The following is a 27587-nucleotide window of genomic DNA, read 5'->3' as shown; positions in this document are numbered from 1 at the left end:
GGGTTATAGGGGTGCAGGATGGATGCACATTTATGGGGGTGAGTGTTTATTGCTTGCAAGCTGCAAGATTATAGGGGTTTAGGATGGGTGAAGGGCTATAGGGGTGTGGATTTATATGGGTTCAGGATTTAGGTGTTGCAGGGCTATAGGGGTGCAGGGCTATAGGGGTGCAGGGCTATGGGGGTGCAGGGCTATAGGGTTGCAGGGCTGTAGGGCTGCAGGAGTGCAGGTCTATAGGGTTGCAGGGCTATAGGGGTGCAGGGCTATAGGGTTGCAGGCTATAGGGGTGCAGGGCTATAGGGTTGCAGGGCTATAGGGGTGCAGGGCTATAGGGGTGCAGGTCTATAGGGGTGCAGGGCTGTAGGGTTGCAGGGCTATAGGGTTGCAGGCTGTAGGGTTGCAGGGCTATAGGGGTGCAGGGCTATAGGGGTGCAGGGCTATAGGGTTGCAGGGCTATAGGGGTGCAGGCTATAGGGTTGCAGGGCACGTTTCAGTCTGTTCCCGCTGTACGCGGACGCGCCCCGCAGCGCTCCTCCCTCCGCCAGGGGGCGCTCTCTCTCTCGCTCGCTCTGCGGACACTCTGGTACGCACCTCCTCGCTGCTCCGCCGACCGGAAGCGGAAGCGGGCGTTGAGGGTGACGCCTTCTCGCCGCCGTCGCGGTGCGTCGTTGTGTGGTGGCGGCAAGATGGCGGCGGCCATACAGTAAGAGGCGGCGGCGGGTCCAGCGCCGGGCTCCGGTGGTGAGCGCGGCCTGCACCCTTCGTGGGCTCCGCCACACCGTGGCTTCCAGGACCGGGGGGCTCCGAGCTCCTCTGTGCCCCGAGGGCCCGGACCTGAGCCCCAGTTCCCTGCAGGGCAGAGGCAGAGCGGCCCCCGGTCCGCAGGCTCCAGTCAGGCCTCTCGTTGATCCTCCTGTTCCCGGTGACCCACAGGCCGCCCCGTTTCCCCCCGGGCTCCCTCTGTCCCCGCTGTCCCGGCTGCTCTCACCCCCATCCCGGTGCTGCCGTGTCCCTTCATTCCGGTGGAACCCACGTATGTGTGCTGCCTTCCTCGGCTCCATCCTTCCCTGTGCCCTGCAGGCTGTTCTGCAGTTCCCATCTCCCTGCTGGGTTCTCTCTGGGTACCTCCCGCTGTCCCCGTTATGTCCCACTGAACCCCCTCTCCCAGTCCGTCTCCCAAAGGCTTTTTCAGCTGCCCCCACCTTTATGGGATCGTGAGTTTGCTCGCAGCTCCATCTCTTGTTATCAGCCTTGGTGAGGTCCCACGGTGAGTGTGTGCACCATCTGCAGCAGGGTGAAGATGAAGTAGTGCTCTGACCATGGACCATGATGCCCCCACAATCAAGCCTCGCCGCATTCAGAACCAGAACGTCATCCACCGCCTGGAGCGCCGTCGGATCAGCTCTGGCAAGGCTGGCACCCACTGGCACCAGGTCCGTGTCTTCCACCAGAACGTCTTCCCCAACTTCACCGTGGTCAATGTGGAGAAGCCTCCCTGCTTCTTGCGCAAGTTCTCCCCTGATGGGCGCTACTTCATCGCCTTCTCATCCGACCAGACCTCCCTGGAGATCTATGAGTATCAGGGCTGCCAGGCGGCTGAGGACCTCCTGCAAGGCTACGAGGGGGAGATCCTGGCTAATGGCAATGACCAAAGATCTGTCAACATCCGAGGGCGGCTCTTTGAGCGCTTCTTCGTCCTGCTCCATATCACCAATGTGGCCTCTAATGGGGAGCACCTGAACCGCGAGTGTAGCTTGTTCACTGACGACTGTCGGTACGTCATCGTTGGCTCTGCTGCTTACCTGCCTGAGGAGCCTCACCCTCCCTTCTTTGAGGTCTATCGCAACAGTGAGTCGGTGACCCCCAACCCTCGCTCCCCTCTGGAAGATTATTCCTTGCATATCATTGACCTCCACACGGGCAGACTCTGTGACACGAGGACTTTCAAGTGCGACAAAGTCATCCTCTCTCATAACCAGGGGCTGTACCTGTATAAGAACATCTTGGCCATTCTCTCTGTGCAGCAGCAGACTATTCACGTCTTTCAGGTGACGCCCGAGGGGACTTTCATCGATGTGCGGACAATCGGCCGCTTCTGCTATGAGGATGATCTCCTGACACTGTCTGCAGTGTATCCCGAGGTGCAGAGGGACACTCAGACGGGGATGGCAAACCCCTACAAAGAGCCCTTCATAAACTCTTTGAAGCACAGGCTGCTGGTGTACCTGTGGAGAAGGGCAGAGCAGGATGGCAGCGCAATAGCAAAGAGGAGGTTCTTCCAATACTTCGATCAACTGAGGCAGCTCCGCATGTGGAAGATGCAGCTTTTGGATGAGAACCACCTGTTTATCAAATACACTAGTGAAGATGTAGTGACGCTGCGGGTAACAGATCCTTCCCAGGTATTGCCTGCCACCTGGGGCTCCCTGTTGCTTGGGGGCAAATGCTCTCAAGCAGGTTCAGTGCTGTGAGCGGCATTTTGTAGCTGAGCCTGTGAATGTTCACTAGATGTGCTGTTTAGGATCCCATTACTTCATTCTTGCGTGAACATTTGACACCCTTGGTATTGAATAACTTCAGTATCTTTTGCTCTCACGATTTCACCACATTCTTTGCAACTGAAAATGAGGCAGAAAAGATCTTAGGTGTTATCGAGTCCCCTTTGTCCAGGGATTGTTCCCTGTGCTCAGAAGTGCTTCACAGTGCCCTTTCCCTCCTAAATCCCCAGCTGATTTTTTTAGCTGCTATTTCATGTAATACACTCGCATTGTAGAGGTAGTCTCTCCCTTTTCTTCTGCATCTTCGAGCATGTTTTTCAAATATAATATCTCCATTTTTCACCAGTAGAATTACCTTTTCTATGCTGCCTACGTACTTACTCTTTCAGGCTTCTGTCAGAGCTAGTATTTATGATCTCTCCAAATTGAAGTAGCAGCTCTTAAATCCAGCTAATGTGCCAATTGCTTTTCCTTTCTGTTTAGTACTAAAGAAGTCAAATTAGAGTAAATGTAGCTCAGACAGTGCTGGGTCCCTCCAGGCTTTTCACCATCCCACGTGTTGATCATCTCTTTTCACCACTGTTACTGTTACTCAGTCTTTGAGCTATGTGTAGCTGAGCAAGGTATTTTTCACATTAACCTACTTTAGTCCATTGCTCTGTGCCGTTTGGTTGTTTGTTATGGAAGTATTTGGCAAAAACAATTAATAAATCTCTACCGCTGAAGTTTGTCAGGTTCTTCCCTAGGTGCTTGTTTATCCTTCCCATCCCATCCTTCCCATCTTACTGGTTCCACTACTTAGACCCTAAAATAAATGGGCAGTAATTCTTGGTGACCATGATTTCCCTTTTATGTTTGTTTTGGGGTAACTATTTTAGGAGGGAATAAATGAGGCTAAAACTGTTTTTACCCACTGGTGTAAAATGGGAGTGGCTGTCTCAGGAGCGTGAAAGCTTTGCAGTGTGTTGCTTGTATTTAGAGTGGTGTTCCTGACCCAAGCCTCAGGCCACCCCAGTGTGAATGTTAGTGGGAGTGTCAGCTCTGCTCCCTGCTGCGGTTTTGTGCCTGCTTTGCTCCAACCTGTTCTTGATTTGCTTCACCTGAAGGTTACTTTTAGCTACAAATTGTGGCTTGTTTGTGCCGTTCCTCAGGTGATGTATTTTCTGCTGGAGGGAAGCATCTTCTTTCTTTCTTCTTTCTTTCAGAGGATAATTCCAGATGTGGAGCAGCCTGACCTGCCTGAGTTTAGTCTCGGCGTTAGGGCTTCGTGAAGAACACTTTGGTCACAGAATACCTAAAGCTCCCATTTATTTCTTTCATCTATCAGGGCAGGACATGAGTCTGATTTCAGGATCCTCTGTTCCTTTAGGCTCCTCTGCTAAGGAGGCTGAGGAAGTTGCTGTTCACACTTGCAGGTTGCCTATATGTTGCTGTGTATATGTAGCTTAGGGGTTGTTGTTCCTGGCTTGTATTTCAGCTTAGCCAGCTTTGCTGTGTGCTTTTTGTAACTGCTGTCTGTACCGTGTTTATGCTTTGCCTGTGTCACAGGTGCTGCTAAAATGTAGGGAGAAACATTTCTCTGGTTGAGGGCATCTCTGTGTTGAGGGCAATGGAACTTCTTTATTTAGGGCTGGAGGAGATTCCCCGCAGTTTTATAAGATGTAAATAGTTTCTACTTCTGCTGTCTCCTCTTATTTTCTCTCTGCTCCAAAGCTGTATTTCAGAAGGGCTTTCCTTTCCTCAGGCAGTTGTTCAGTGAGTAACCTCATCCAGCGTGCTTCATTTTAACGTGTGGGGGTCGGGTTGTACCATCACCATTTATTTTGGGTCCGTAAAACAAGTAAACCTTGTGATATTTACAGATGGATGAGGTGGGCAGGGTGCCTGCCGTCATCGCTGTGCATTGACTGGGAGCAGGATGTGAAGCATTCAGAAATGGTGTTTATGAGCTGATATGTGCATATCAGTGAATTAGTTACATCTGAAGGACGGACAGGCTTTGTAGTACTGGAAATCCAGCCCTGTCCTGTTTAATAAAAGCTACATTTGGTGACCAAGAATTAAATATGCCCCTTCCTGGTGAGATGGGAATGTCCTTTTCCTTTATTGTAGCTGTGCTGGTACACACACAGTGTTTTTCTCCACCTCTGGCTTGTTGATGCTGTGAAGCACTGACATTGCTGATGTACAATACAGCACCTGGGCTTTCTTGCACGAGAATGATATTAAAAAGAAGTTGTTAATGTCTTTCAGATGTTCATTTCTACATCAGCAGGGTATCAGAAGGGCCCAGCTTTTTGTAGGCAGTGGTGTAGTGCACAATGCTCTGGAAAGGCTCATCCCTGTGTGGTGGAAATAGTAAGAAGGGAGAGCAAATAATTTCTCTGCATAAAGGAAAGGATGATTTGTTGCCAGCCAGCGCTGGGTTTAAAATCATTTTGTCAGCAGGAATGAAAATTAAATTTGGCACTTCAGATTTGGTGGAGGGCAGAGAGGGAGAGGAAACAGAAATATTGACATCCAGTTTGAGAAGGAAAATTGGAAGCCCATTCAGTTGTGTTTTTTTTTTCCCCCATGAATAACGACATCATGGTAAACAGGTGGATAATTTGGTGCCTGTTGAGGCATTTGAATAGCAGAGTGGATTAGTGTGAAGATGTGGGATTCTCCTGCACTGCAAAGACATTTGGGTAGGGTGTGAAGCCTTGCATGGGGAGGAGGAAGGGCCACCTTCCCTGTGTGTGCACTCTGGCTAACCCTCTCCTCTGTCTCTCTCCCCAGCCTTCATTCTTCGTCGTGTACAACATGGTGAGCACGGAGGTTATCGCTGTGTTTGAGAATACATCCAACGAACTGCTGGAGCTGTTTGAGAACTTCTGTGACCTCTTCAGGAATGCCACTTTGCACAGCGAGGCGGTCCAGTTCCCCTGCTCGGCTTCCAGCAACAACTTTGCCAGGCAGATCCAGCGCCGGTGAGCCATTCGGAGCATGCTTTGTACCATATAGCCACGCTCACCCCCGTCAGCTGAAGGCTAGTATCAGATAACCACCCTGAGACAAACAGCTCCTGTAGTCGCTGAGTGATGCGAGGGTCTGACTCGGACCTGCTTCATCTTGCTGCCTCGTTCACCTGGTCTTGTGTTCCACAGTATCTGTCTTTGTGCGGGAAGGAAGAAGGCAATGGTGCCATTCAGTGCTTAGCAGGGAAAGGAATTTTAAGGGCAAGATGTTGCTTGCTCTCTTTGAGCGGTACCTCCTCTGGAGATCATTAAAACAGTACTGCCTAGTAGCTTTGGGCCCCGTAGATAAGATTTATCAAGATGCTACATCATCTAATTGGATGTATTTTGCCAAGTGGCCTTCTTTAAATTTAGTGTGCAACAAGCTGTGTTCTGTAACAGCAGTAAACAGCTTGTGGTTCTCATTGAACTCTGCTTGGGGAAAGGAAATGGATCTGCCTAGACTTGTTGTGAAAACTGAGCAAAACATCAAAATAAGCAGGGTTTCCAGAATGTTCTTTAACAGTCAAACGTGGATTTAATGAGGCAGAGTGTGTTATTTCTCTTGGAATGTGTTTTTATGTGACTCAGGGTGTTTTGTTCTTCTAGTGACTTGTTTGACATCATCCAAAGTACTTGGCAGTCGCTTATGGGAGTGAAGCTTTGGCTGGTTTTAGTTGCACATCCTATAAGTAAGAGTAAGTTGACTGTAGCATCTTGGAGTTCCCTGTCACAAAATCCCTCTTGCTAAGGGGGAAGACAGAACGAGGGAGCTCATAGCTGGCGCCTAAAGAACAGTTTCTGCCTTGTGCTGAAACCTAGAGGAGAATCTATTCATCCACTCGACTGTGAGAACATGTAACAGGAATCTTTAACTTAAGTAGCAAAGTGTAATAATGCTGTACACACAGCTAGCTTGCTTTTGGCTGTGTTTCTTTTCAAAGGGAAACAGTTTACTGTCTGTGGTGTATGATGTTCATGCGGCCGATCTGTCCTTGCTTGAGGAAAGCGCTGATTTTATTTGGAAAAAGAAATCCAACCTGCATTAGTCTCTTCACCTGGAAGAGCTTTGAGCTCACCGTGGTTTTGAAGAGCGTTCTGCTTCTCTTCAAGGTTCTTCCACGTCTCAGGTTTCTCCCTCTACCTGTTTAAAGCACAATGGCTAGAGAGGGGGGGGATTCTAGAGTCAACCTTAAGGGCTCAACCGTTGCTGTGAAACACACTGGCTTTTGCTTGTGCTGTTTACAGGCTTTGTGGCAAAACTTGGATTGACTGATAAGCTGCTAATCCACCTCTCCCTGTTTCTGATCCTGTTCATTTCCTGTACTGTGGAGCAGCTGAGGCCAGACCTTGTGGATAGGCAGCCTTGTCCTTCTATCAGTTTGGACTTTCAGAGCAGAAACAGTAATGATGAGGGAGGATAAAAAGGTCACCAGAGCTGGTTGATGTTTGAATCACTATGATACATCTTTGGAAGTGAGCTGTTCTACTTCTTACACTGCTTCTTTCTCTATCAGTTTTCCTCCATTTTTTTTCTTTTCTTTTTAAAGCTGTACCATTCCCCTGTGGCCTTTGTGAGTAAAACCTGCTTCTTGGTTTGCTTCAGGTTCAAAGACACTATTGTGAATGCCAAGTATGGAGGACACACAGAGGCTGTGCGGAGGCTGCTGGGCCAGCTCCCAATCAGTGCCCAGTCATACAGTGGCAGCCCGTACCTTGACCTCTCCCTTTTCAGCTATGATGACAAGTGGGTGTCTGTCATGGAGCGGCCCAAGACCTGCGGTGATCACCCTATAAGGTATGAAACAGGCTGAGAAGCTGTATGTGAGGAGGGAGCATGAGGGTAATTAAATCACCTCTGCCACGTGGTATGAAATTTGCTGAAAGAACAGACATTCTCTCTCAGTGAGAAGGCACAAGGTGCCTTTCTCTCTCGACATCCTTTGGCCAGAGGGCTTATGTCAGTAGTTGCACAAAGCCTGGCTGATCTCCTGGTGATAAATCTCACCATATATGTATGGGAGAGCCCTCCAGGTTTTGTCACTGAGCTACCTTATGGCAGATTTAGGTTGCAAAGAGCGAACCTTTTCCATATGAACGCTCTCGTTCCCCTTTCTAGTACAGTTCAGCCTTCCTGTGTGGGCAGCAAATATGTTTCTGGGTGCTTGCTTTCCTGTGCTGGAAGGATTCTTTCTGAACACGTAGGGTGAGCTGGTGAGGATCACCTGGTTTGTCCTGTGAATAAAATGTTGTCTGGATTAGGTGTTATTCATAAAGCTACTGGTATTGATTTTGCTATTTTCAGACTTCCCTTTTTTCCCCTGTTTACGTTTCTCGCCCTGGGAGCCGTATTCCTCTTCGTGCCCCTCTTCTATCTATGATCTATAGGAAATTTGTTTCTATAGTAGAAGTTTAGCCAGGTGTAAAAGCCGTTCTGTACCTCTTATGTCTGAATCTTCAATGCTGGCAGGAGGAAGAACTCCAAGCCTGAGAATAAGGAGGTTTGCAGTGCTTCCTTCACAAACACTGCGACTGTTTATTTCTTTTTGTTGGCTGCAGCTATGGCGGCAAGCAGTACTAGTTAAAAATTCAGCATCTCCTGCCTGAAAGGCTCAAATCAAAGGGGCTGAGTTCTCCAGGCAGAATAGTCTTTCCACTTATAGTGTCGAGAAAGGGAAATGAACCTATGCTTGAAAAACAAAGAGAGCCTTCAGTGTCTAAGTGCTTTGTTTAGCAACTGGATGCATGTTGGGGGCTCTGACAGCCCCGGGGGTCCATTCTGGATGGTTTCCCAAATTTATTTTCATCAGTGCATTCTCAAAACCTGATTTTGTGTCTCCCCTGGCCCTGACTCAGGTGCTGGGGATCTTCTGATTATTCCTGTGCACTCAATTCCCACATTATGTATATTTAATTGTTGGGTTGGTGTTTTTTTTTTTCCTCCCCCTGCCCATATGATTTGGTTTAATCTCCAGCTCCCATGCTATCTGCAGAGAAAAGCCTGCCCTTTCCCCCTTGTCATGCTTGACGTTGGGAAAACTTGCAGGGCAGTGGTTGTCTGCCAGCGCCAACCTGCTCAGGGCTCCTGCAGACAAAAGGGAGCAAAACCTCAGTCATTTGCTGTGGTTACCGTCTTTGTAGTAAACAAAGCCAAGTGCCACCTTTCCTCCCTCCCTTGAGCAAAGCGGCATTTCAGAGCCAGAGCTTTTAAAGCTCAAAGCTGTGCAGTCAATTAGGGCTTGAATAGGGCCTGGGAGCAGTGGGGCTCCTGGTTTTTGGGAAGTAAGCAGAAGACCAGGCGCTAACCTTAACCATTCAGTAGCTGAAGTAGCACCGCTGTGTTTCTCACGTGCGAAACAAAGGGATTAATAAAATAAAACCACTGCCCGTTGTGGTTGGAGAGCTTGGAAATGAGGGAAGACGGGGTTTGTAATTTAAGTTCTCTGGCTGGCTGAAGTGCAGAGACCTTCAGCAGCTACGGGTGTTATGGACTGCACTTCCTGACATCACATCTGTGAGATGAAGGCCTCTCTCTGTTTGACTCACCAGTTTCAGAGCCTCTGTGCCTGGTGCTCTTTTGACCCGTACTGCCTTTCTGCGTTCTGTAGGTTCAACCCTCATTTCTGGCTACTTGAGAGGCCAGTGGTGGTTTGCTGTCAGGCAGGAAGGACTTCAGGTTCCCCATCACTGCCATTTTCCAATATCTTTTCAGGAGGCTTGAAGAGAAATTCAGTGGGTGAAATGATGGGACTTGTGAGGAAGAGGCTCTAACACAGCTTTACCTATAGCAGGGGGTCTCTAAAATCCATCTAGATGGCTAATAAGGAGCCATTTAACCAAAAAATTGGTCTGCAGATAAATCTTCCATTTTCATATGGTTTGAAAAGGCTGGTCTTGCTGTTTCTGTTGACATACAATTTTATATTGCAGTGCCTAATTTATCCCCAGAGTGAGAGCCCATGGAAATGGCCTCTGATTGCAGAGCACTTTTAAAAATAGATTTAAAAATACCAAACTGAACACATCTTTGAGATTACAGGGAGCTTCATCTTGAGTAGTAAATTATTGTGAATTGGGGAGAGAGAGGAGCAGACCAGGGACTATGCTTTATTTAAAGAATGACCCTCCACATACCCAGCCTTGTGTAGGAGGGAGAGGGCTTTTAAAAAGCCAAATACCAAGATTGTGACTCTCTTGCTGAGTTCTTGTGTGCAATTTTCAGGCAGAGCTGGCTGGCACTTTGATTCAGAGGAAGAGAGAGGAGAGTGGCCCTCCAGGAAGAACATGAGGATCTCAATAGGCTGTGCTGTTAAAATGTGGAGTATGTCTGCTCCTGAAACAGCATTGCCTGTATCTATCATCACCTGTTCTTTCCAGGCTGAGAGCTGAGTGCATTGTATTGCTTGCCAGGAGAAGTGGGGGGAAATGTGCTCTAGTATTAAAAGCATTCTCTGTGTTAAAACCAGAGGAAAAATGCAAAATGTCCACATCCGCAAAGCGATGGTGGGAAAGGAAACAGCTGGAAGACAAAATGGCAATTCTGTTCCTGAAACTGAAATGGCAGAGAAAATGCTCTGGGGAGATCAGTTCTTCAGGTGAGAACTTGAGCCCTGTCAGCTAGAGCTCAGCTGCCTTGTGAAGGTACCAAATCCCCACTGTGTTTTTGGGAAGATGCAGTCATTGCAGAGAGTCCCCTGTTCCCACAGCAGCACAGAGTAATGTGGAAGGTGGGCTTATGTCTGCTACAGAAAGCGAGCCTGTCCTTTAGTATGCAGAGAAGGTTCAAGAAACAAATGGCTTACTAGACCTTGGCTTTTCAGTGCATTGCTTCATCCCCTTGGCAGCGCTCACTTCTTGCTGAAGCTGTGTTCCAGAGCTCACCTATTTGGAGACACAAATGTGCTTCCTCAGACCGACAGCCAGATTTATGAGCAACAGCAGAAAAACACATCCATTTGCCTTTACCTCTGCCCTTGCTGTGATTGTTGAATGCTGTCCACCAGGCACTTCCTGCTCAAGCCATCTTCTTGGTGATATTTGTTGTTGTGTTTGGAAATCTAACAGGATTTGCAGAGCCTTGTTTGAAGTGTAAGGTAGATTCTGGCACTATGGAGCAGAACTGGATCCAGCTGTCCACCTTCCTCTGCTGAACGGGGATGTAACTAAGCACAAACACGGCAGCATACTGACAGCAGGAGGAGAGGGAAAGGTTGGCCTTAAAGCTGGAATGAATTGCTAAGGGAGGCAAGCTCCATTCTTGGAGTATATCACACAGTATATCTGCGGTTGGCATCAAGGGGAGCAGCTTGCATTAAGAGAGTATAGAGAGTCAGCACGTGTGGGGTCTGAACCGAACTTACTTTGCCATTGTAACGTCTGCTAAATCCACCAAAATGAAGACAGAGTTTTCAGACTGATAGGAAAAGAAGTCTTTTTCTGGACAGTGACAAACTAGCTGCCCCGGGTGGGAATCTCCTGTGTCGCCTAGAGCCAGACACCCAGCTGAGGATCTCCTGCCACTGAGGGAGTACCAGAAACTGAACAAGGCACTTGTCTCTGTTTGCGAAGAGTCCAGATGGCAAAGTCAATAGTCAGGAACAGCCATAATTGACTTTCTCTTCCTTTCAGATTTTACGCTCGTGATTCTGGCCTCCTGAAGTTTGAAATCCAGGCGGGACTCCTGGGGCGACCCATCAATCACACAGTGCGACGCCTGGTTGCGTTCACCTTCCACCCCTTCGAGCCCTTTGCCATCTCAGTGCAGCGTACGAATGCAGAATACGTGGTGAACTTCCACATGAGGCACAGCTGCACGTAAGGCAACGCGTGCGCAGGGCAGCTCTTCTCCTCGGGTCTGGGCCTCTGCCATAGACAGACCAAAGCCAGGCACTCATTCCTTCTAGGAAACCAAACCATCGCTCGCGTCAAGAGATCTGACCTGGGAGCTCCCTCCAGCCGACACCTCTCAGTGCCCTTAGCTGTGAAAAGGTGATCTGTTGAAATCAGACCTGCAAATATTTCTCACTCTTTTCATACTGCAGCAGTTCCCACTGCATTAAGCGCTTCTGTTGTTCCCTATTCCTGTCGATGAACAAAGTGTAGCTGAGATTTGTTTCTCTGTTTCCCAGAGGCATGTCTGTTTTCTCTCCTGTTGTGTGTCTTAGGATGGCAACCATGGAGCTTTGCAACACATTTGTGGAGTGCTCCCTTCTGCACTGATGCTTTCCTACTTTGTCAAGACAAACAGCCTGTCCTAGTGGGAATGGATAGAAGCCACAGGGAGGGCTTAGGAATACAGCTACCTGTATTTGTATTGCCAGTATTACTAGGGAAATGAAATCCTGTTCTCATCCACACCATCTACTTGCACGGTTTTAATATGCAAGAGGTTAGGAAAAAAGCTATGAGAAATCACTGGAACTGAGAGAGATGAGGTGTATTCCTGACTCTTATGCAAGTAATTTGATCTTTGTGCCTTAGTATCCATAAAGCCCCTAAGTGGAAGGTGGTAAGTTAGTACCAGAAAGCCTGTGCAGCTGATTGTGTCTCTGGGGTATGAAAAAGTGTGTAAGAAGGAAGGTGGGTAGCTGGGAGGGATGTGGGGAACAACAGCAGCTCCTTGCTCCTGTTGAAGGATTTCTTTCTGCAGTGTGCATGAATCCTTATGGGTGTCTGCTGTGCAGAAGGGAGTCTCCACAGCTGGCACCCTCCTGTGTGCTGTAGAATGACCGTGGAGAGCTAATAGCATTTGGGTTTCCCCAGGAAGGAGGGAGAAGACCTGAATTACTGTGCATCACTGCAGGTTTGCAGCTAAGAGATGAGTTTGTTGACTTGTGTTGCTTACATATCCCTGTTTGATACACTGTTCTCTGTGAGAACCCTTTTGGGTATTCCCAGGCTTCAAAGCACAACTGGCTGGTGTGTTGTGTTCAGCTTGGTGCTGACTGGGCCACTGCAGTGTTGATGCTGCCTAGAAATTAAGCTCTTAGGGGCAATACTACTTGTCCTATTAGTTGGTGTGGCCTGCCCTCCTCTGCTAAGAATGGAATTTTTGGTTGTAGAGCAACGTTTGTGTTTTGCTGCACACAGAAATATGACTGTGTGCTATCAAGCATTGCAGACATCCCATGTCAGGTACAGAGGGGAAAGCAGAAAACTGGTGCTTGTACATGGGAGAAATCTACTTTAAATGACCCCTTTGGTGTCATCTTTGGACCAAAATGGGCTGTGGGTGATGTGTTGTGACCACGTGGCTGTGAAGAACAATACTGAAGTCATACATTCATTTTGCATAGTAAAGCATAAGAAAATAACTTGGTGTGTTGGTGGTGCCTGCATAAAGCATGAATGTGGGACTTTACAAGGGAAGGTGGCTGAGGGTCCTCAAGTCAGCCTTTACTCTCTGTTCTATGGTCTTTTTTTTCCTGGCCTTGCTAAACTTAATTCTAGGATAAGGCACTGTATTTCACTGCTCTTTTTCTGGTTTATGCACTGTGGGTTTCTCAGGTCTGTCAGGAATGACTTCAGGTTGGAAGACTGCTAATAGAGGAGCATCAGGCCATGTGTGCTTTAGGTCTGGGATCCTCTCCATCTAATAACACTATTTGTCAAGGTTTTAGGTTTTTATCCTGTGATCTGTTCCTCAAATATTCAATTAAAGCTCCAAGTGGAGAATCATTTGCACACTGTAGATCATGGAATTACCTTCTTCCTGCACCACTCTCACATTTGTTCTCACTTTCAGTATGAGACTATTTTTATGTTCTTTTCTCCAAAGCTCTCAACAGCTCCATCCAAGACTGGCTTTATGCCTTGATGTCAGCCTGGGAGGTCAGTGCTTATTAAAATAGCTGCCAGATCTCCATTTAAATGTTGTTTGGGTTTTGTTTTTTTTGGGTTTTTGGTGGCAAAAATATGAACCATTTTAGCATTTCTGCAGTAGGGGCTTTTGGCAGATTCAGGCTGTCTTTGTGAAAGCAGAGAGCACGGCGTGGGTTATTGGACTCGGGGCTGAGAGACCAGAGGTCTGCTCTTATTCTGCTATTAAATTGTTTTGTCACTAAGGGCAAATCTATTCCTGTTCCATCCGGTGTTTTCTTCTCTGTAAATGAAGCCAAAAAACATATTTTCAGCTTTTGTAAAACACTTTGAGATTCATGGATAAAAAGTGCTGGGTAAGTGCTAAGTATTTTCTTATTATGTTTGCAGACTAACTGATTGATTCATTCTGGGTACTAATTGCCTTTGAGTAGCATTGCAGATCCTCTGGTCGTGGCTGCTGCATTTTATATCTACAACAGAGTTAATTTTATTACAGAGATGTATTGGAAGAAGAAAAAAGTCTCTCATGCTTGAAATTTTGATGCTTTATTTAAAAAGAATTAAAAAAGTCTGTGGTGGGGAGGGTGGGAGGAAAGGGCAAATATTTTCTACCTGATATTTTTCCTAGGCTAAGGATGAAGGTTTGTTAGGAGTGCAAGAGAAAAAGAATGGAATAAACAGAATTTGCTTTTAAGAGCATGATTTGTTGGTTTTTGTTTTCTCCAAACCTTAGCGGTGCAGCCAGGAGTCCCTTGGTTAGGAAGAGATGGTAGGGGTGTGAGTTGGGCTATGCAGGCGTATTACACGCTAGTTTGCTGCCTCTTCCTGACATCTGGAGTAGCAGCGTGCTTCCTACCAAGGGCATTTCTGTAGCTGCTGCAGGTTTCTCATTCTTCTCTCCAGAAGAATGCTGGGGAGCAATACTTGGCCTTCGGTTATGTTTTCCTCTTAATTTTATTGCTAGTCCGTCTCGTACTCAGACTCTTCCTTCAGTCCGTTTTATAGCACTTGCCAAACCTTGTGGCCATTTTCTGCTCATGCTCCGTGATCAAGAGATAAAGGTTTAGCAGTGAAGCTTGCTTGGCAGAACTCATCACCTACCTATTGTTTTTAGGGCACTTGCATTTTCCAGCTTTGTGCTGCTTCGGACACGAAATACATTTTGCACAATGTTGTGGCTGAAAATTTGCAGAGTTCTGGGCTGGGACCCCCTTGTAACCCACTGCTGCTTTGTGACCACCCTGCATTGCACCTATATCAATCTGTTCCTGTATGCATCTGCAATCTTGGCCCTGAGAGCTTCTTCGAACCTTCCTCTATTTTGTTGTGTGCAGTTCTCTGTTGCTTTCCATTGGAGACCTTGAGCATGTCAGAAAGCTCTTGAGCCTGCAGCTCTTCAGAAAAGGTACTAAGTAACAAGGAGATGCTGAGATGCTTGACTTCAATACCATGTTTGTTAGGCAGCGGAATCCCATCTTTATTACTTCTGTGCTGCCTTTGCTTTCAAAAAAAAGCCTATGTAGTGTTTCTTATATAAACTGCATTAGTCAGCAGGCCACAGAAATCCCGATAGAATCAAATCTATGTATCCATTAATGGCATGTTCCTACTAAAACACTCCTTTTGGTTAACCCTTCACCCTGGGTGGCTGTCCCTGATGTAGCTCCCTGATTTTTCCTCTGTGTACTTACCTTTTGCTCTTGTGCTGGTGTCTCTTACACTTCCTTTGTTCTCTTTTGACCCAGCTAGAAGGAGAACCAGATTTCTGAAGCTTTATTTCAGATTTCTGGTACATTCATGTGTTTTCTATTGTTTTTCACGTTTCTGTCCTCTGATTGCTTTTCTACCAGCTCTTCCTGCAGGATCTCTCAGGACTTTGGAAATGGAGATGATGTCTGGAAGGTAATGGGACGTGTGGCCCTTGCAACAACTTTCCTCCTAATGCAAACCTTTATTAGAAAAGTCAGTCCTGTGGGCAAGCAACAGGACAGGATTTTGTGGGTTTGCTTTTGTGTTGCTTTCATAGTTGTTAATGTGCCTGAATGCTTGTACTTTCCTGTCTTGTTAGTGTGGTTGTAAAAGCTTTTCTGGCCAAATACTCCCTTACGAGGAGGGAATGGTGAAAGGGCTTTTATATACTTTCTTTTTTTTTCATAGCCCCTGGGCTGCGGGGGCTGAGCTGTGCAGTCAGTCATTGTAGCAGTAACAGCCTGGCACTGTCTGCCAACTAGGCTGACTGCTCATCAGGCAGCAGCAGCCCCTGCTAGAGCTGTGTTCTGGCTAAGGTCTGATTAGCCTGTGTTTCTTTCAGGGTAGCAACCAGGGGAAGAGCTGTACTTATTGTGTAAGGAAATGAATTCTTAGAAAAATACTGATGTGGAAAAACCCTGAATTGCACATTCTTTTCCTGATGTTATGACATAAAAATACCGCACCGGCTTTAGACTGGCGTTCTGGAAATGAGTAACTTGGGGGTGACTACTGCGTTCCTATGGGAGAGAACTGAAAAGGGGCACAGCGTTCCTCGTCCCAACCATTTAGGGCTGGGTTGCAGCATCTGGGTAGTGTTTTGGGAAGATGCCACGTGCACTTGTGTGTTTGGGGGCAGTTTTAGAGGAGATGGGGCTGCTTTAGAGAAGAGTGGCAGGGAGATGCTGGCTAGATTCCTCCATGAGGAATGAGCCCTTTCTCATCTGCTGTGGCCTCCATCCATCCCAGCATGTTGCAGCTTGGGGAGGGAGGCAGAGCACTATGAGGACACTTTGGATGCCCCAGGAAGGACCTTGCCTCCATAGTTTCTTGTACATGGGTCTGGTGAGGATGTGCTGGTGGTGATGGCACTGAGCGCGGTGCCTGTAGGACAAACCAGCCCCGACTGTGGGGCGTGAAGGGAGAGCACTCCATGGGAAGCCACATCGGAGGCGCTGTGATACGACTGAGGGCGTTAAGAAGAGCAGCGGGCCCATGTGTCCACCCGGCACCTTCCCGCTGGCCATTTGATAGCTCCTCATAGGCGCAGAATGGTGTGGGGCCGGATTACATGTACCCTCCGCCTGCTCCGGGAGATATGGCGCTCGCCCTCCGCCTCCGGCCCTCTGGCACCAGCGCCGTCACCATGGCTACAGGGAGAAGCAGCCATCCGCATGGAAACGGCCTTGCTGAGCCGTGCAACGAGTCTGGGGGAAACATGGTTCAAGTGGCGACTTTGGAGGGGAGAGGGGCCCTGCTGTGTGATCCTGGCCCACATCGCAGCGCTGTGCGGCAATGGGGATCTCTCCTTAAGCTCTGGAGGTGCCCCAGCGTATGCCCTTGCCATAAGGATGGCTTTGGTTGCCTCTGCCCTATTTTATTCTATTTTTCCCCTAGTCTTGAGGTCAGGGTGAGGCCCAGATGAGCTGCGCTGATAACCACGGGCCACGTAGTTAAGTCACTGTTTCAGCCCTGGCTGAGAGTCCTTAATGCCTCCAAAATCCCTCTCTATAAGCAGAGGGGGAAGCTGGCAGCCAAACAAGGTCTCCTGTAACATAGGGCAGAGCAATGCCACAGCCCGGCTGGCTCTGGGCAGCAAGGTCAGAGCTAATCTCTCCCTTCCTCCCTCTCACCCCTTATCCCCCCACCAGTGGCCCTGCCCACACCAGCTCCATCCCCAGAGAGCTCTGATAAGGGCTGGGAGAGCAGCTCTGCTGCGGGGCTGTTTGCACCCACCTGGCTTTGTCCCAGTTTCACACCGGCTCCTGGCTGCGAGCCCACCCTCTTGCAGGGATTTCCACCAAAGGAGCAGCTTTGTCCAACATGTCTGTCTATGGGCAGATTGTCTCACAGCATCTCCCAGCGCTGAAGCAGGCTGCTTTCCTGCTGTGTTCTTCACGAGGAGCCCAGGGGGCTGCCCGGCTCTCCCTGTTTTCTTGTGGTGTTTGGTAGTGGTTGGTTCTGACAGCTCAGGAAATTGGAAAATGTACTTGTGCCGTGGATGCGGCAGGAGCAAAATGAAAGGCAGCAGCCAGGTATCTGCAAGGGGCAGCATGGGGGCCATTGCTGGCAATTAGGAGCGTGAGTTGTTTGCCTGTGGGCTGCTGGATGGAGAGGTGAGAGCCGTATTTCACCACTTCAGCTTGGAGGCTGCTGCTCAGAGACTGGGGGTTCGTACGTCTTTCTCCTGCCTGGCCCTGTGTTTTGTTACCTATGTGTAGTGGGAAGCCTGGTCTGCTGCTGCACACAGAAGCAAGCAGAGGGAACGGGCTGAATGCTGGAACAGGTAGTGATGTGGCTATGAGGCACAGTGGATGTTAGCTTGACTTTATGCAAAACGAGCCACAAAGTGGTGTGGCAACAGAGGATATATTTTGGAGTGCCCTTCTTTTTATCCTCCTCCAAGGTCCCCATCTTTGCTGCTTCCTGAGCTGGGAGATCTTGGGGAAGTTTTTCATGTTGTGTTTTCTCTTCCTGCATTTTTGTCTCCCCATTCCTTCTTTCCTTCCCCACCTTTGCACTGCCTACACACCCTTGCTTAGCTCTTAACCCCCCTTTTTCCTCCTTCCCATTTTCTCTAGCAAACTGTGAACTGCTCCCCAAGCAGTGGCTTTTGGAGCTCCCTTCCAGGTCCTGGATCCATGCACATCCCTGCTTTTAGCTGTGGGCCGTAGCTGTGAGCTCCAAGGGAACAAAAGGACCCCGCAAAGTGGCAGTTGCAGAAGGGGAGAGCAAGGCAGAGAAGGCGTGAGTGGTTTCAAGAAAAGGAAATACAGTGAGGCTGCATCTCCCCAAGAGGACCCTGCAGCCCTGCTCCATCGTGAGCCCAGGGACTTGGATGCTATTAGGCAGTTCATTAGTAAAACCTCTGAGCCGTTCCCGCTGCTGTTGAGTACCTATTAATGCCTCTTGAGGGGAGAGGAGAACGACGTGAAAGCAGAAAAACAATCTGAGGGCCCTTGATCTGTTTTTGGGCTGAGAGGTCGGGGCTGGGACTGAGGGGCAGCTGTGGGGAGGAGAGGCTGCGCAGGGACATGGGTTGGGAAGGCAGCAGCTTTGCACATCCCTGATTATCTTGAAAGTCTGAGTGCAAAACATAACCCGGCTTGAACTGCAACTTCTCAAAGGCTCCTGAGGGGCACGTTGGGGTTATAAACACCTAGTCAGAGCCCTGCTTCATGCCGAGTTCGAGCCAGGTATTCCTGCACCATAGGGAAAGCAGGCAAAACCTGCACAGATGTCCCTGACAGCTGCAGCTGGGCTGCAGTAAGCCACCCCTGCTGCGACAGTTTATTAGCACCGCGGGGTCTGTCCCCTTCTCCTTGCTTGTGTATACAGTCAGCTGTTAAAGGACACTGACATCACTTAATTAATGGTTTAATTGAATCTCACAAAGGGATCGAAATTGGCTGCCTGACTCCTGCCACCGAGATGCTCGCATAGGAAATAGTAAATCACCAATTCAGCAAATAAAGCTGCACTCTAGGTAGAAAGTCCCTGTTGTAGGGGTGAGGGAAATAATTCCTCTTTGCACAGTAATATGTTATTAGAGATAAGTCTGGGGCTATTTTTTTCAAGCCGCCAGGTGTCAGCCCTGGCCAAGGGAACGGTAACTGGGTTAGGCTGTCTCCCTAAGGCACTCATTAATGGGGGAACAGACCTGAGGTAGTGTTCTAAGTCAGAAGACTGTTTTGTGTTTTACCCCCTATGTGATGGAGGAAGGTACACGTGGTATTCTAAAATGGAGGGCAATACCCAGGAAAGGCCATGGGAGCCTTTTCTGAGAGTAGGGAATCAAAGATGAGCAGGAAGAGGAGAGAGTAGAGAGAAACAAATGTCCCAAGGCAACGGGAAAGCCCAAAGGGGAAGGATGTGACCCTAATGATGGAGCTAATGCTGTGGTCTTACTACTCAAGTAATTGCTGCTCAGGAGGAATGCGAGCCAGTAGAAAATGGTATTCTACCCAGGCACCAAGAAAAGCAATTAAGACTGGTAAATACCAGTGGTTGACTAAAACTAGGCCTTTAATTAATAGCTTCATCTGAAGGGTAAGGAAATCATTAAGTGCTATTGGTGTCTATTAATTCCCTGCTAGAGGAACCACAATAGAGGGCTTTAAGAGTTCTTTCACAGTACAGTGTGTGCGATTGAGCCCTTGCACGAGGAGGGAGAGCTGGCTTTGTGTAGTTGTGCTCTCCCATATCACTGACAGCTGCCTGGGATTTGCTGTGAAATAAACAGCTCAGACCAAGCATTTAGTTAGGGCACAGCTTAGGGGGTGCTACGTCAGGGCTGGAGTGAAAGTGAGTGGAAATGTAAGCAGGGAAAAGCTGCACAACTGAAGCACTGTGCTGGAAAGCTTAGGGAGGATGCATGGGACTGGAGGTTGAGAAGATTGATATTGCTTGCTGTTGTAAGCATCTGGCCACTGAAGTGTTAAACTAACATCGGTCTCTTCTGTTCAGCACTAAATAAACATCAGATGGAGGAAGGAGAAGCAATAGGTACCCAAAGCAGGCAGAGTGGATAGGGAGATACAACACTGGTTTTCTCAGTGCGTGCTGTGCAGTGTATCACTGACAAACCTGCCAGCACTGACTGGTGCTCCTCCTTTGTCAGGGCTAGTCACAGTGCTCATGGCTGCCTTTGCCAGCTGGCTGCCCATCTTTGTGGTTCATAGTATCTTCTCCTTAAACAGAGTAATATGGAGTCACTAGAAGCTCAGCCATGTTTCTGGAGCAATGGGGAAGCTCTTCTAGTCTGTCAGACATCTGTGAAGAACCTCTTCTTCCTTGCTGTCAAATCTGAGACAGCTCAAGGAACTTCCCTTCGAGATAACTTCTCCTCCATTCAAATGCAGACAGTTGGAGTAAGGTAAGGGATTCATCTGGATCTTATTTTATTCTCTTCTGTCAAATGCAACTCAACAGGCTCTTCTGAGCAGACTGATTTCTTTCAAAACCTGCTGTATGCCATTCAGCCCCATGAAGGAGGTTCGCTGCCTTGTTGCCATGGTACCCTTTCTCCAAAGAGGAAGAGAATAGTTAATTATGCAATTTAAGAAACGAAGGAGGAACGACAAAGAGAAATAATAGAAAGGAAGATTCTGGGTTTGTGATCAGCCTGCTGGCTGCACCAAAATACGCTGTTTACAAGTGAAATGTTTGCCCAGCCTATGCTGTGTATAGCAAAGGAATGATTCTCTGGCAGTATGGATTTCAAGGAGCTGCCCTATGCTAGGCAATGTGCTTTTGCCATCCAGGTGATCGAGCCTATAGTCAGTTACTGCTGTTACTTTGCTTGGTTAACGTTCCAGAGTCTCAGACATATTTGTTCGGCTGCAGTTCTCTCTGGATGGAGGTAGGGCAGCAGTAATACATCACAAATCCATGACAAGCCCATGCTGCCTGTGGATATACAGAAGCACAGTTCAAGATGTAAATGTTTTAAATCTTCTTGGCAGCATTTTGTTGTTCTCAGGCCTACTCACCCCCTGCTCGCCTACCCCAGGAGCTCCAGCAAATCCAGTTTGTGGTACACGAGGCAGAACCAAAGGGACTGCAAACAGCAAAACTGGCCCAATCCCAGCTCCTTCCAAGGACTGGCATTTTCCATTTGCCAGCAGCACTGACAGGCTGGTTACAGCATGAGTGCAACAGAGCACCACTGCAGACCTTTGACAGTAATGGAATCTGACTGTGGTGCTCCATGCTGTGCGAATGGTGAGAGTCGCTTCATGCACACCACAATAAGCTCTGCAAGCCAGGTGGAAAAGTGTTACCCCATGTCTAGTTTCCAAATGTGTGCAGTGAGAGAAAGACGGGAGGAAGATGAAGTGACCCCATGTGGTTGTTTACTACAGAAGACTGGAAGATCTGATTCAGTACATACCTAATGCTCCCCCTTCTACCTAACAAGAACAGTAATAGCACTGAGGGCTAGACAAGAGCCACATACTGTGGAAAGAGGAAGAGAGCAGCTGAGAGGCAATAATAACCCAAAATACTTCTAGAAACGCAGCAGGAATGGACTGTCAAAAGACCAACATTTTAATCAACAAACTTTACACACAAGAGGCTTCCCACTAAGGGATTACATGTATTCCGGCTTTTAACACCAGCTTCTTCTACTGCTTGGGCTTCTAAGGCCAAAGATGGTCTTCTTAAACCTTCTCTCCTCAAAAAATTCCAGGGAGAATGTGACGCAACCCAGTCCCTGTTATATGAGCTAATATTGAATGCAGTGTCTCTTCCATTCCCTTCTCACATCCTCCTGGCTTTCCGTGGGCGGCAACCGTTGTGTGGAACTGGGGTGTTGTCGGTGATGGAGATGACCTCCAAACCTCCCATAGTCAGCCCCTTGATGGCAGCCTGGAACAGAGCAAGATAGCAGATGGTGTACTGTTATCAATACATTGCAGAGCAGAAAAGGGAAAAAGCTGAGGGGCAAACAGATTGGTCCCCTGTCTGAAGATCAACTTAGTTCAATCGTTCTGCTTTGGAATTATCTTAAGGTATTAATAACAAAAGGACCATTTTAAACCTCTCTCTCCGCTCCTTTCATCAGAATTCCCATCAGCTTTGGTGTTTAAGTGGCAAGAAAGCAAATACAGCTTTTGTTCTGTCTCCAAAGGGAATCATTCTGAAATTTGTATTATTCTACATTTTCTTTGCTTGGTATTTCAGTGATGAATTTCTTTGTATCACCTTCAGAAACATAAGTTAATCCGTACTGTCATGAGACCAGCCTCAATTTAAAAGAACACCATCACCACTATGTAGATTATGTCTGAGAAAGAAAAAAATACGAATGGAAATTGACACCTACTTTGCGTCCTGGCCCCAGTCCTTTCACCATGACTCGTACATGCAGCACACCCTTTCCACGTGCTTTCTGAGAAAGGAAGAACTGGTTAATATTCTCTTTGACCAATGTGCTGCTGCTCTGCCTCCCCTTCATTCCCTCCTGACCTACTATCATAGTATAAACAGTGGCAGATTGAAGGAAGCTTGTGTTAAGCTGTCAACTCTGCATACAAAGTGTATGAGATCAAACTATCCATGACCTAAAGACAGGACAGAAAATGACGTATCCGTGGATACCTGACTAACAAGGAGTAACTCAAAGCTGTTTTTGACTTTTATCTTGTGATCAGTAGGCTCCTTCTAGAGGGTAAATGAGAAGAGCAGCCAAGCTTTATATTCACTGTGCAGGAGTCCACAGCGACAGTGTAATTCTAGGGGCTTGCAAATTGAAGATGGAAAACACCCGCTGTAAAGTAGAGCAGTGCTGCCACCAAGTGGAGCTCCTCTGGGTCTCACTTCCTGTGTTCAGGTGCGATTCATCTACTACAAACTATAACAGGAATCTGGCCAATCACAGTTATGCAGCTTTTGATGAGGCTTCAATGAGCAAAGATTAACAGTGAAAGTGTTCTTATATTCCCCCAAATCAACCATAATAAGCTGCTGGCCATCAGTGGCACAGAACATCTCTGACATGAAAGGTTCCACATAGTTTAGGATGAGGATTTTCATTTTAACCTTGCCTTATTTTGCTGTGATAAGAACTGTAACACAGCCAGCCTCATTTTTTCCTGTCACTTGGACACCTACATAGTTTTTTTCACATTAAACTGCATGCATCTGGAAATGACATCTGCATGGACATCACCTTCTCTGACTGGAACTGCTGGCAGCAGCTCATTTCTCCTGTGGCAGAGAACAGATATAAAACATTCAGCCAGTAATTATGGTCACTTCTCAGTCCCCTACAGCACAAAATTAAACTGTTGCTGATTCAGGGGCTTATATTTCCAAAATGGCTGAGGTATGTTCCCTTTCAATGAAAGAGCAATGAAACTGGAGCTAGGAAATGATTGATAGGCTACAAGTTACAGTCACAGCTTGCACAGCGAATCTCACTTTCTGAGCATTTTTAACTGATGTTTCAAACACACTTTGTCAGCGTGAAGATGCTTGCTGTCAGCAAATGGTAGCGTGCTGCTTGAGCGTTAATGAGCAGAGGTCTGCAGTGCTGCTCATGAGCAAGGGACAGCAACGTGAACAAGAAGCGACATGTCTTCTGCCCTGCTCTATTCTCCTGAAGATCAATGAAGTTAATGCACTTGTCCCCATTGGACCCAGGTAGCATGGGGGGATGCAGAGTGACAGTAGCCAGTGCAGACTCACCACTGCTGCTGCTATGCCGGCTGTCTGTGCTGCAATGGCAGTTCCCTTCTTGGCATTCTGGAAGCCTTCAGTGCCACAGGATGTGTGAGCAAACGGCCTGTTGTCAAAGCTGACCACTTGGATGTGGGTACTACAGCAAGAGAGGGGCAAAAGAAAGAAGCTTGAAGAGGATTTTACTCTCATAACACACGGCTCTGCCACATAACTTCTCAAAGCCGTATGAACTCTTTCAAGGCACATCAGTTCTACTCACATGGACCACCCAGCAGTGAACTTTGGGGATATGTTGGGAATATCTGAGATGGTAGAGCCTTTAGGGACAACCTGTTCTTACTCTCTGTCCCAAAGATACAAGCTAACCCTTACACACGCTTCTCACTGTGGGCATTTTACCACCCTTGTTTCACAGAATCACAGAATGGTTTGGATTGGAAAAGATCTAAAAGCCCATCCAGCCCCAATCCTCTGCTGTGTCTGGGTGCCCCCATCAGCTCAGGCTGCCCAGGGTCCATCCAACCTGACCCTGAGCCCCTCCAAGGATGGGGCACCCACAGCTCTGTGGGCAGCTCAGGTTTAGTCTGTGTTATGAACATCCCTGGGGTTTTTCACTTTAAATACAAAGCTTATGGTGCATTATAAGCCCACAGAACGGGAGAAGCAGTCAGCTCACTTGTTGTACGTGGCTTTGATGTGAGCTATCGGGATCTCTTCATAGGTCTTTCCATCCCACCTCATGGAGTTCCTCTGCAGGATCAAGGGGCTGAGAAGCAAGACAACAGTGATCAGACACCGGCTCTTTCCATGTGGGGAAGGAAAGAAGCGACACAACGACGCCATAAGCCCCGTGTGAGGCCGAGGCCGCCCCGTCTCACCTCAGGTCGGTGCCGCTCAAACTCTCCGCCCCTTTCTCGGCCCCTTTCTCCGCCAACTCCTGCAGCCTCCACACTCCTGCGTGCAGGCCGCGGCCTAGGCCGGCGCTGCGGGAAGAACGGGAAAGCGTGGGGAAGTGAGGGAAGCAAGCAGCGCTGGGGGCTCACCCCGAGCCCACCGGGCACCGCGGAGCCCGGATACCGACATTCCCCCCTTCACTCACCCGCAGGCCGCACCGCGCAGCCGCTGCCGGGCGACCGTAAGCGCGGCCTGCATGGCGGCCTGCATGGCGGCACCGACCCGACACCGGCGTCCCCCCTCTCTCCACGCAAGGCACGACGGGAGCTGGGAGGAAAAATGGCGGCGTCCAGCTCGGCGCTCTGTGGGTTCAGTCGGAGCGCGATGGCGGCTCGTGTGTGGTGGGTTGTGGGCTGCGGGAGGCGGCTGAGCACCGCTCCTTATCCTCCTCCTGCTTCTCCTTCTCTTCCTGCTGCTCCCCGACCGTGGAAGCTCTTCGGTGCCCTGTGCCTGCTGAGGCTGCCCCGCATCACTCAGCCCCTCCGGAAGGAAGAAGAGGAGATGGCTGCCCTCATGGAGCAGGTAACGGGGTGATGCCAGGGGTAAAATGGCCGCCCAGGTGCTGTGGGGTGAAAGGGGGGGGTCCTATGGAGGCACCTCACTTTGGGGGTCTGTCGTTGTAATCATGCATCACCCCTGTGGGTGTTAATAACTGTGGAGATGTGGCACTGTGGTCTGAGTGATCTTAGAGGTCTTTAACAACCCTGAAGAGTGAGCAAAGCCTCAAAATGGTGGTAAGGTAACGCTTTGCTATAGAAAGGGAAAGGGGAACTTCACAGAAACCAAGACAAAGGGTAACTGTAGATAGTTTACATTTAAAAGGGCAGGGAAAGGGGAATTACAGACACTCAGTCAAAAGAAAACCAGAGAAGAGGGTAATAAAGGTAAGAAGAAACTGTCTGGTGACCTCTGACAGGAAGAAGGATTAGATACCCCCGGGCAAGATGATGCCGATGTGGGAGAACGATAGAAGCAGATAACACCAAGAAGAAAACAGAAGAATTTCACCCCAAAACAACGGCAAGGGTCGCGGGGAATGGGGTCAGGGGGAATGAGGGAATGGGGTTGTGAGGAATGGGGCCATAGGGAATGTAATGAATATGTAATCAAACTGAGGAGGAGACTATTGATTATATATTAGCTTGACCTATATCTGTAACACACTTTTCTCCTTACGGTGTACAAGTTTGGAGGAGCTATCCCCCTTGCATCCGGTGCTGCACAACGTTGGAATAAACATACCTGCTTTATAACCCATCTCTGGATTATAGAGTTTGATTCCGCAAGTCAAGCCAAATGACTTTCTGACTGTGTTGGTGCCTGAGTGGTCTTTATGATGGTGCCCTTACAGATAGAGCTGGAGAAAAGCCACTACTCCGACCACGAAATCCGCAAGCTGGAGGAGGAGGAGCGGCTCAGGAGGAGGAAGGAAAGCTTGCACGATGATGATGATGAAGAAGGGCTGGGCAGAACGGTCGTTATGGCTCAGGACTTGGAGGAGAAATGGGAGCAGAAACTGCTGCAGTTCAGCCCGGCCCCACGGGTTACAGGTACCTATGGAAGTGTTGTTCCCTGATGGGGATCATCCCAGTCCTCTGCCAGGCACAGCTGAGGGCTGTTTGATGGAGGAAGGCATTTTTTGAGTTGTTGTTGTTGTTGTTTATTGTTTAACCTTGATGCTGTGGCAGCGTGGTCAGCACATGAGAAATGAATTGTCTGACAGTGTTGTGAAGATAGGTGTGTTCATACAACCTTATGAGAGAAAAGTGGGTAAAATGGTGATTGTTTCCCTATAAGAGAAACCTTCGTTCCCATGCTTGCCCATAGCTCTTACTGATTTCGTTCAAGCTGGAGATCCAAGCTTCTTGTTACAAATTCCCTTGAAAATGGACTAGTGTGCTCTGGCAGTAGCATTTTTCTGAATCCTTCATTAGCCTTCAGAGCATCTGAGAGCAGTTCTGGCTAGATTCTTGAATATCAGGTATCTGTGTTGTTGGAAGGATGTAAGATAAAGAGAAGGGATGAGCTGTAGTGATTCCACTGTGGCTTAAGGACTTTATTTCCAGCATGTGTTGGTTTTTGGCAGATGCTGATAAAAAGAATGATCGGACATCATTGAATAGAAAGCTGGACAGTAACCTGATGTTGCTGGTGAAGCAGAAAATTGGTAACCAGGAGCTGTGGCTCCTGCCTCAAGCAGAATGGCAGCCTGGAGAGACTCTGCGAAGCACAGTTGAGCGAGTCATGGCTACGTTTTTAGGTATGTAGTCTGCTGTGTGCTGCCTCTTGCTCCTCTTTGTCCTAGTTGTCTTTTTTTATCCCTTGCCCTACCTGAGGGATATTCACCATCTGTAGCAAAATCGCCTCCCATCTGTTGGGAAGATGTATTTCATGGCATAGAGATATACTCAGTGTGATGGGGATTCTGGCAGGAGCTGTGATCCTGTGCTCAGCTGCACTGCAGTGTGAGGGGCTGACGAAGCCATCAGGTTGGGGGCTGGGATTTTTGGCTGCCAGCAGCTGCAGTGCCAAGCTCTTGCAGTCTGATGTTTGAGTATCACTGGATGTTCCCTGAAGTGTACAGAAGAAGCTCCAAGTGTACAGCTTCTCTTTCGCTCTTGTTGCCCTGTATCAGCTCTTGTGGCAGATGCGTGATAGCAGACTTTCATTTCCTTGCTTTTCCTTGCGTGTTGGTAGAGTGTGGTGCTCTCTCCCTTGTTCTGCAAGGACTTGTTGAGTTTCAGACAATGAGAAAAGACTTAAAACTGGCAGTATTTCTGCTAAGAAAAGAGAACAGTCTGAACCAGATATAAAGTCATATGCTGTGTGTCTGTTACTATGAAAGTGCAGTTACTATTGCTCTATGTTCTTATGTTTTGCTTTCTGTTTTCTTTGCTGGGGTCTTGCAGGCGATCACATTCAAGCCAAAATCCTGGGGAATGCACCATATGGGATTTACAAGTATAAATTCCCCAGGGCCATCAGGACTGAGGATAACGTGGGAGCCAAAGTGTTCTTCTACAAAGCCTTCCTCCAAAGCAGTGATTTGTCTCAGGCAGAGCTGAAGAAAGATTATCTGTGGGTTACAAAGGATGAGCTGGGAGATTACTTGAAGTCGGAATACCTGAAAAAAGTCAATCGATTCCTTCTGGACTTATAA

General features: G+C 48.2%; 3 protein-coding genes across 12 annotated transcripts; 2 read left to right on the top strand and 1 right to left on the bottom strand.

The window, feature by feature from the left end:
- Positions 1-648: 648 nt before the first annotated feature.
- Positions 649-21658, top strand: DET1 (DET1 partner of COP1 E3 ubiquitin ligase). Of its 9 annotated transcripts, XR_014934299.1 has the most exons (7): positions 649-2402; positions 5280-5470; positions 7104-7295; positions 11126-11311; positions 11401-11485; positions 15169-15220; positions 19987-21658. XR_014934299.1 is itself a non-coding variant. In XM_085515387.1 (6 exons), the coding sequence occupies exons 2-6, from the start codon at positions 1320-1322 to the stop codon at positions 11432-11434; spliced, it is 1686 nt and encodes a 561-aa protein (XP_085371513.1). In that variant the 5' UTR covers positions 649-703; positions 1291-1319; the 3' UTR covers positions 11435-14017. The 9 variants fall into 9 exon arrangements, 4 of the variants coding, with proteins under 4 accessions (XP_085371513.1, XP_085371514.1, XP_085371512.1 ...); XR_014934300.1 differs by lacking the exon at positions 15169-15220; XM_085515387.1 differs by lacking the exons at positions 15169-15220; positions 19987-21658 and having other exon boundaries at positions 649-703; positions 1291-2402; positions 11401-14017.
- MRPS11 (mitochondrial ribosomal protein S11) lies at positions 21315-24679 on the bottom strand. 2 transcript variants are annotated; one of them, XM_015873048.3, is made up of 6 exons: positions 24573-24679; positions 24352-24456; positions 24150-24239; positions 23480-23609; positions 22116-22181; positions 21315-21658 (listed from the first exon to the last, which is right to left on the bottom strand). In XM_015873048.3, the coding sequence occupies exons 1-6, from the start codon at positions 24635-24637 to the stop codon at positions 21551-21553; spliced, it is 564 nt and encodes a 187-aa protein (XP_015728534.1). In that variant the 5' UTR covers positions 24638-24679; the 3' UTR covers positions 21315-21550. The 2 variants fall into 2 exon arrangements, with proteins under 2 accessions (XP_015728534.1, XP_085371516.1); XM_085515390.1 differs by lacking the exon at positions 24150-24239.
- Positions 24680-25907: 1228 nt separating this feature from the next.
- On the top strand, positions 25908-27587 carry MRPL46 (mitochondrial ribosomal protein L46). Its single transcript, XM_085515060.1, has 3 exons — positions 25908-25977; positions 26514-26687; positions 27337-27587. The coding sequence occupies exons 1-3, from the start codon at positions 25908-25910 to the stop codon at positions 27585-27587; spliced, it is 495 nt and encodes a 164-aa protein (XP_085371186.1).

This window comes from Coturnix japonica, chromosome 14 (genome assembly GCF_054131305.1).
Source record: "Coturnix japonica strain WE chromosome 14, WE-NBRP24, whole genome shotgun sequence".
Taxonomy (NCBI): Eukaryota; Metazoa; Chordata; class Aves; order Galliformes; family Phasianidae; genus Coturnix; species Coturnix japonica.
The sequence above is the reverse complement of the archived record's forward strand: the minus strand, read 5'-3'. Positions and strand labels throughout refer to the sequence as shown.

Excerpts from the sequence above, each read along its gene's own strand:
- DET1 (XM_085515387.1), top strand. The coding sequence starts at position 1,320 with ATGGACCATGATGCCCCCACAATCAAGCCTCGCCGCATTCAGAACCAG. Across the intron at positions 5,471-7,103 it reads GCCAGGCAGATCCAGCGCCG|GTTCAAAGACACTATTGTGA; the intron begins GTGAGCCATTCG and ends GGTTTGCTTCAG. Across the intron at positions 7,296-11,125 it reads TGCGGTGATCACCCTATAAG|ATTTTACGCTCGTGATTCTG; the intron begins GTATGAAACAGG and ends TCTTCCTTTCAG.
- MRPS11 (XM_015873048.3), bottom strand. The coding sequence starts at position 24,637 with ATGCAGGCCGCCATGCAGGCCGCGCTTACGGTCGCCCGGCAGCGGCTG. Across the intron at positions 24,457-24,572 it reads CTGCGCGGTGCGGCCTGCGG|CGCCGGCCTAGGCCGCGGCC; the intron begins GTGAGTGAAGGG and ends TTCTTCCCGCAG. Across the intron at positions 24,240-24,351 it reads TTGAGCGGCACCGACCTGAG|CCCCTTGATCCTGCAGAGGA; the intron begins GTGAGACGGGGC and ends CTTGCTTCTCAG.
- MRPL46 (XM_085515060.1), top strand. The coding sequence starts at position 25,908 with ATGGCTCAGGACTTGGAGGAGAAATGGGAGCAGAAACTGCTGCAGTTC. Across the intron at positions 25,978-26,513 it reads CCCGGCCCCACGGGTTACAG|ATGCTGATAAAAAGAATGAT; the intron begins GTACCTATGGAA and ends GGTTTTTGGCAG. Across the intron at positions 26,688-27,336 it reads AGTCATGGCTACGTTTTTAG|GCGATCACATTCAAGCCAAA; the intron begins GTATGTAGTCTG and ends GGGGTCTTGCAG.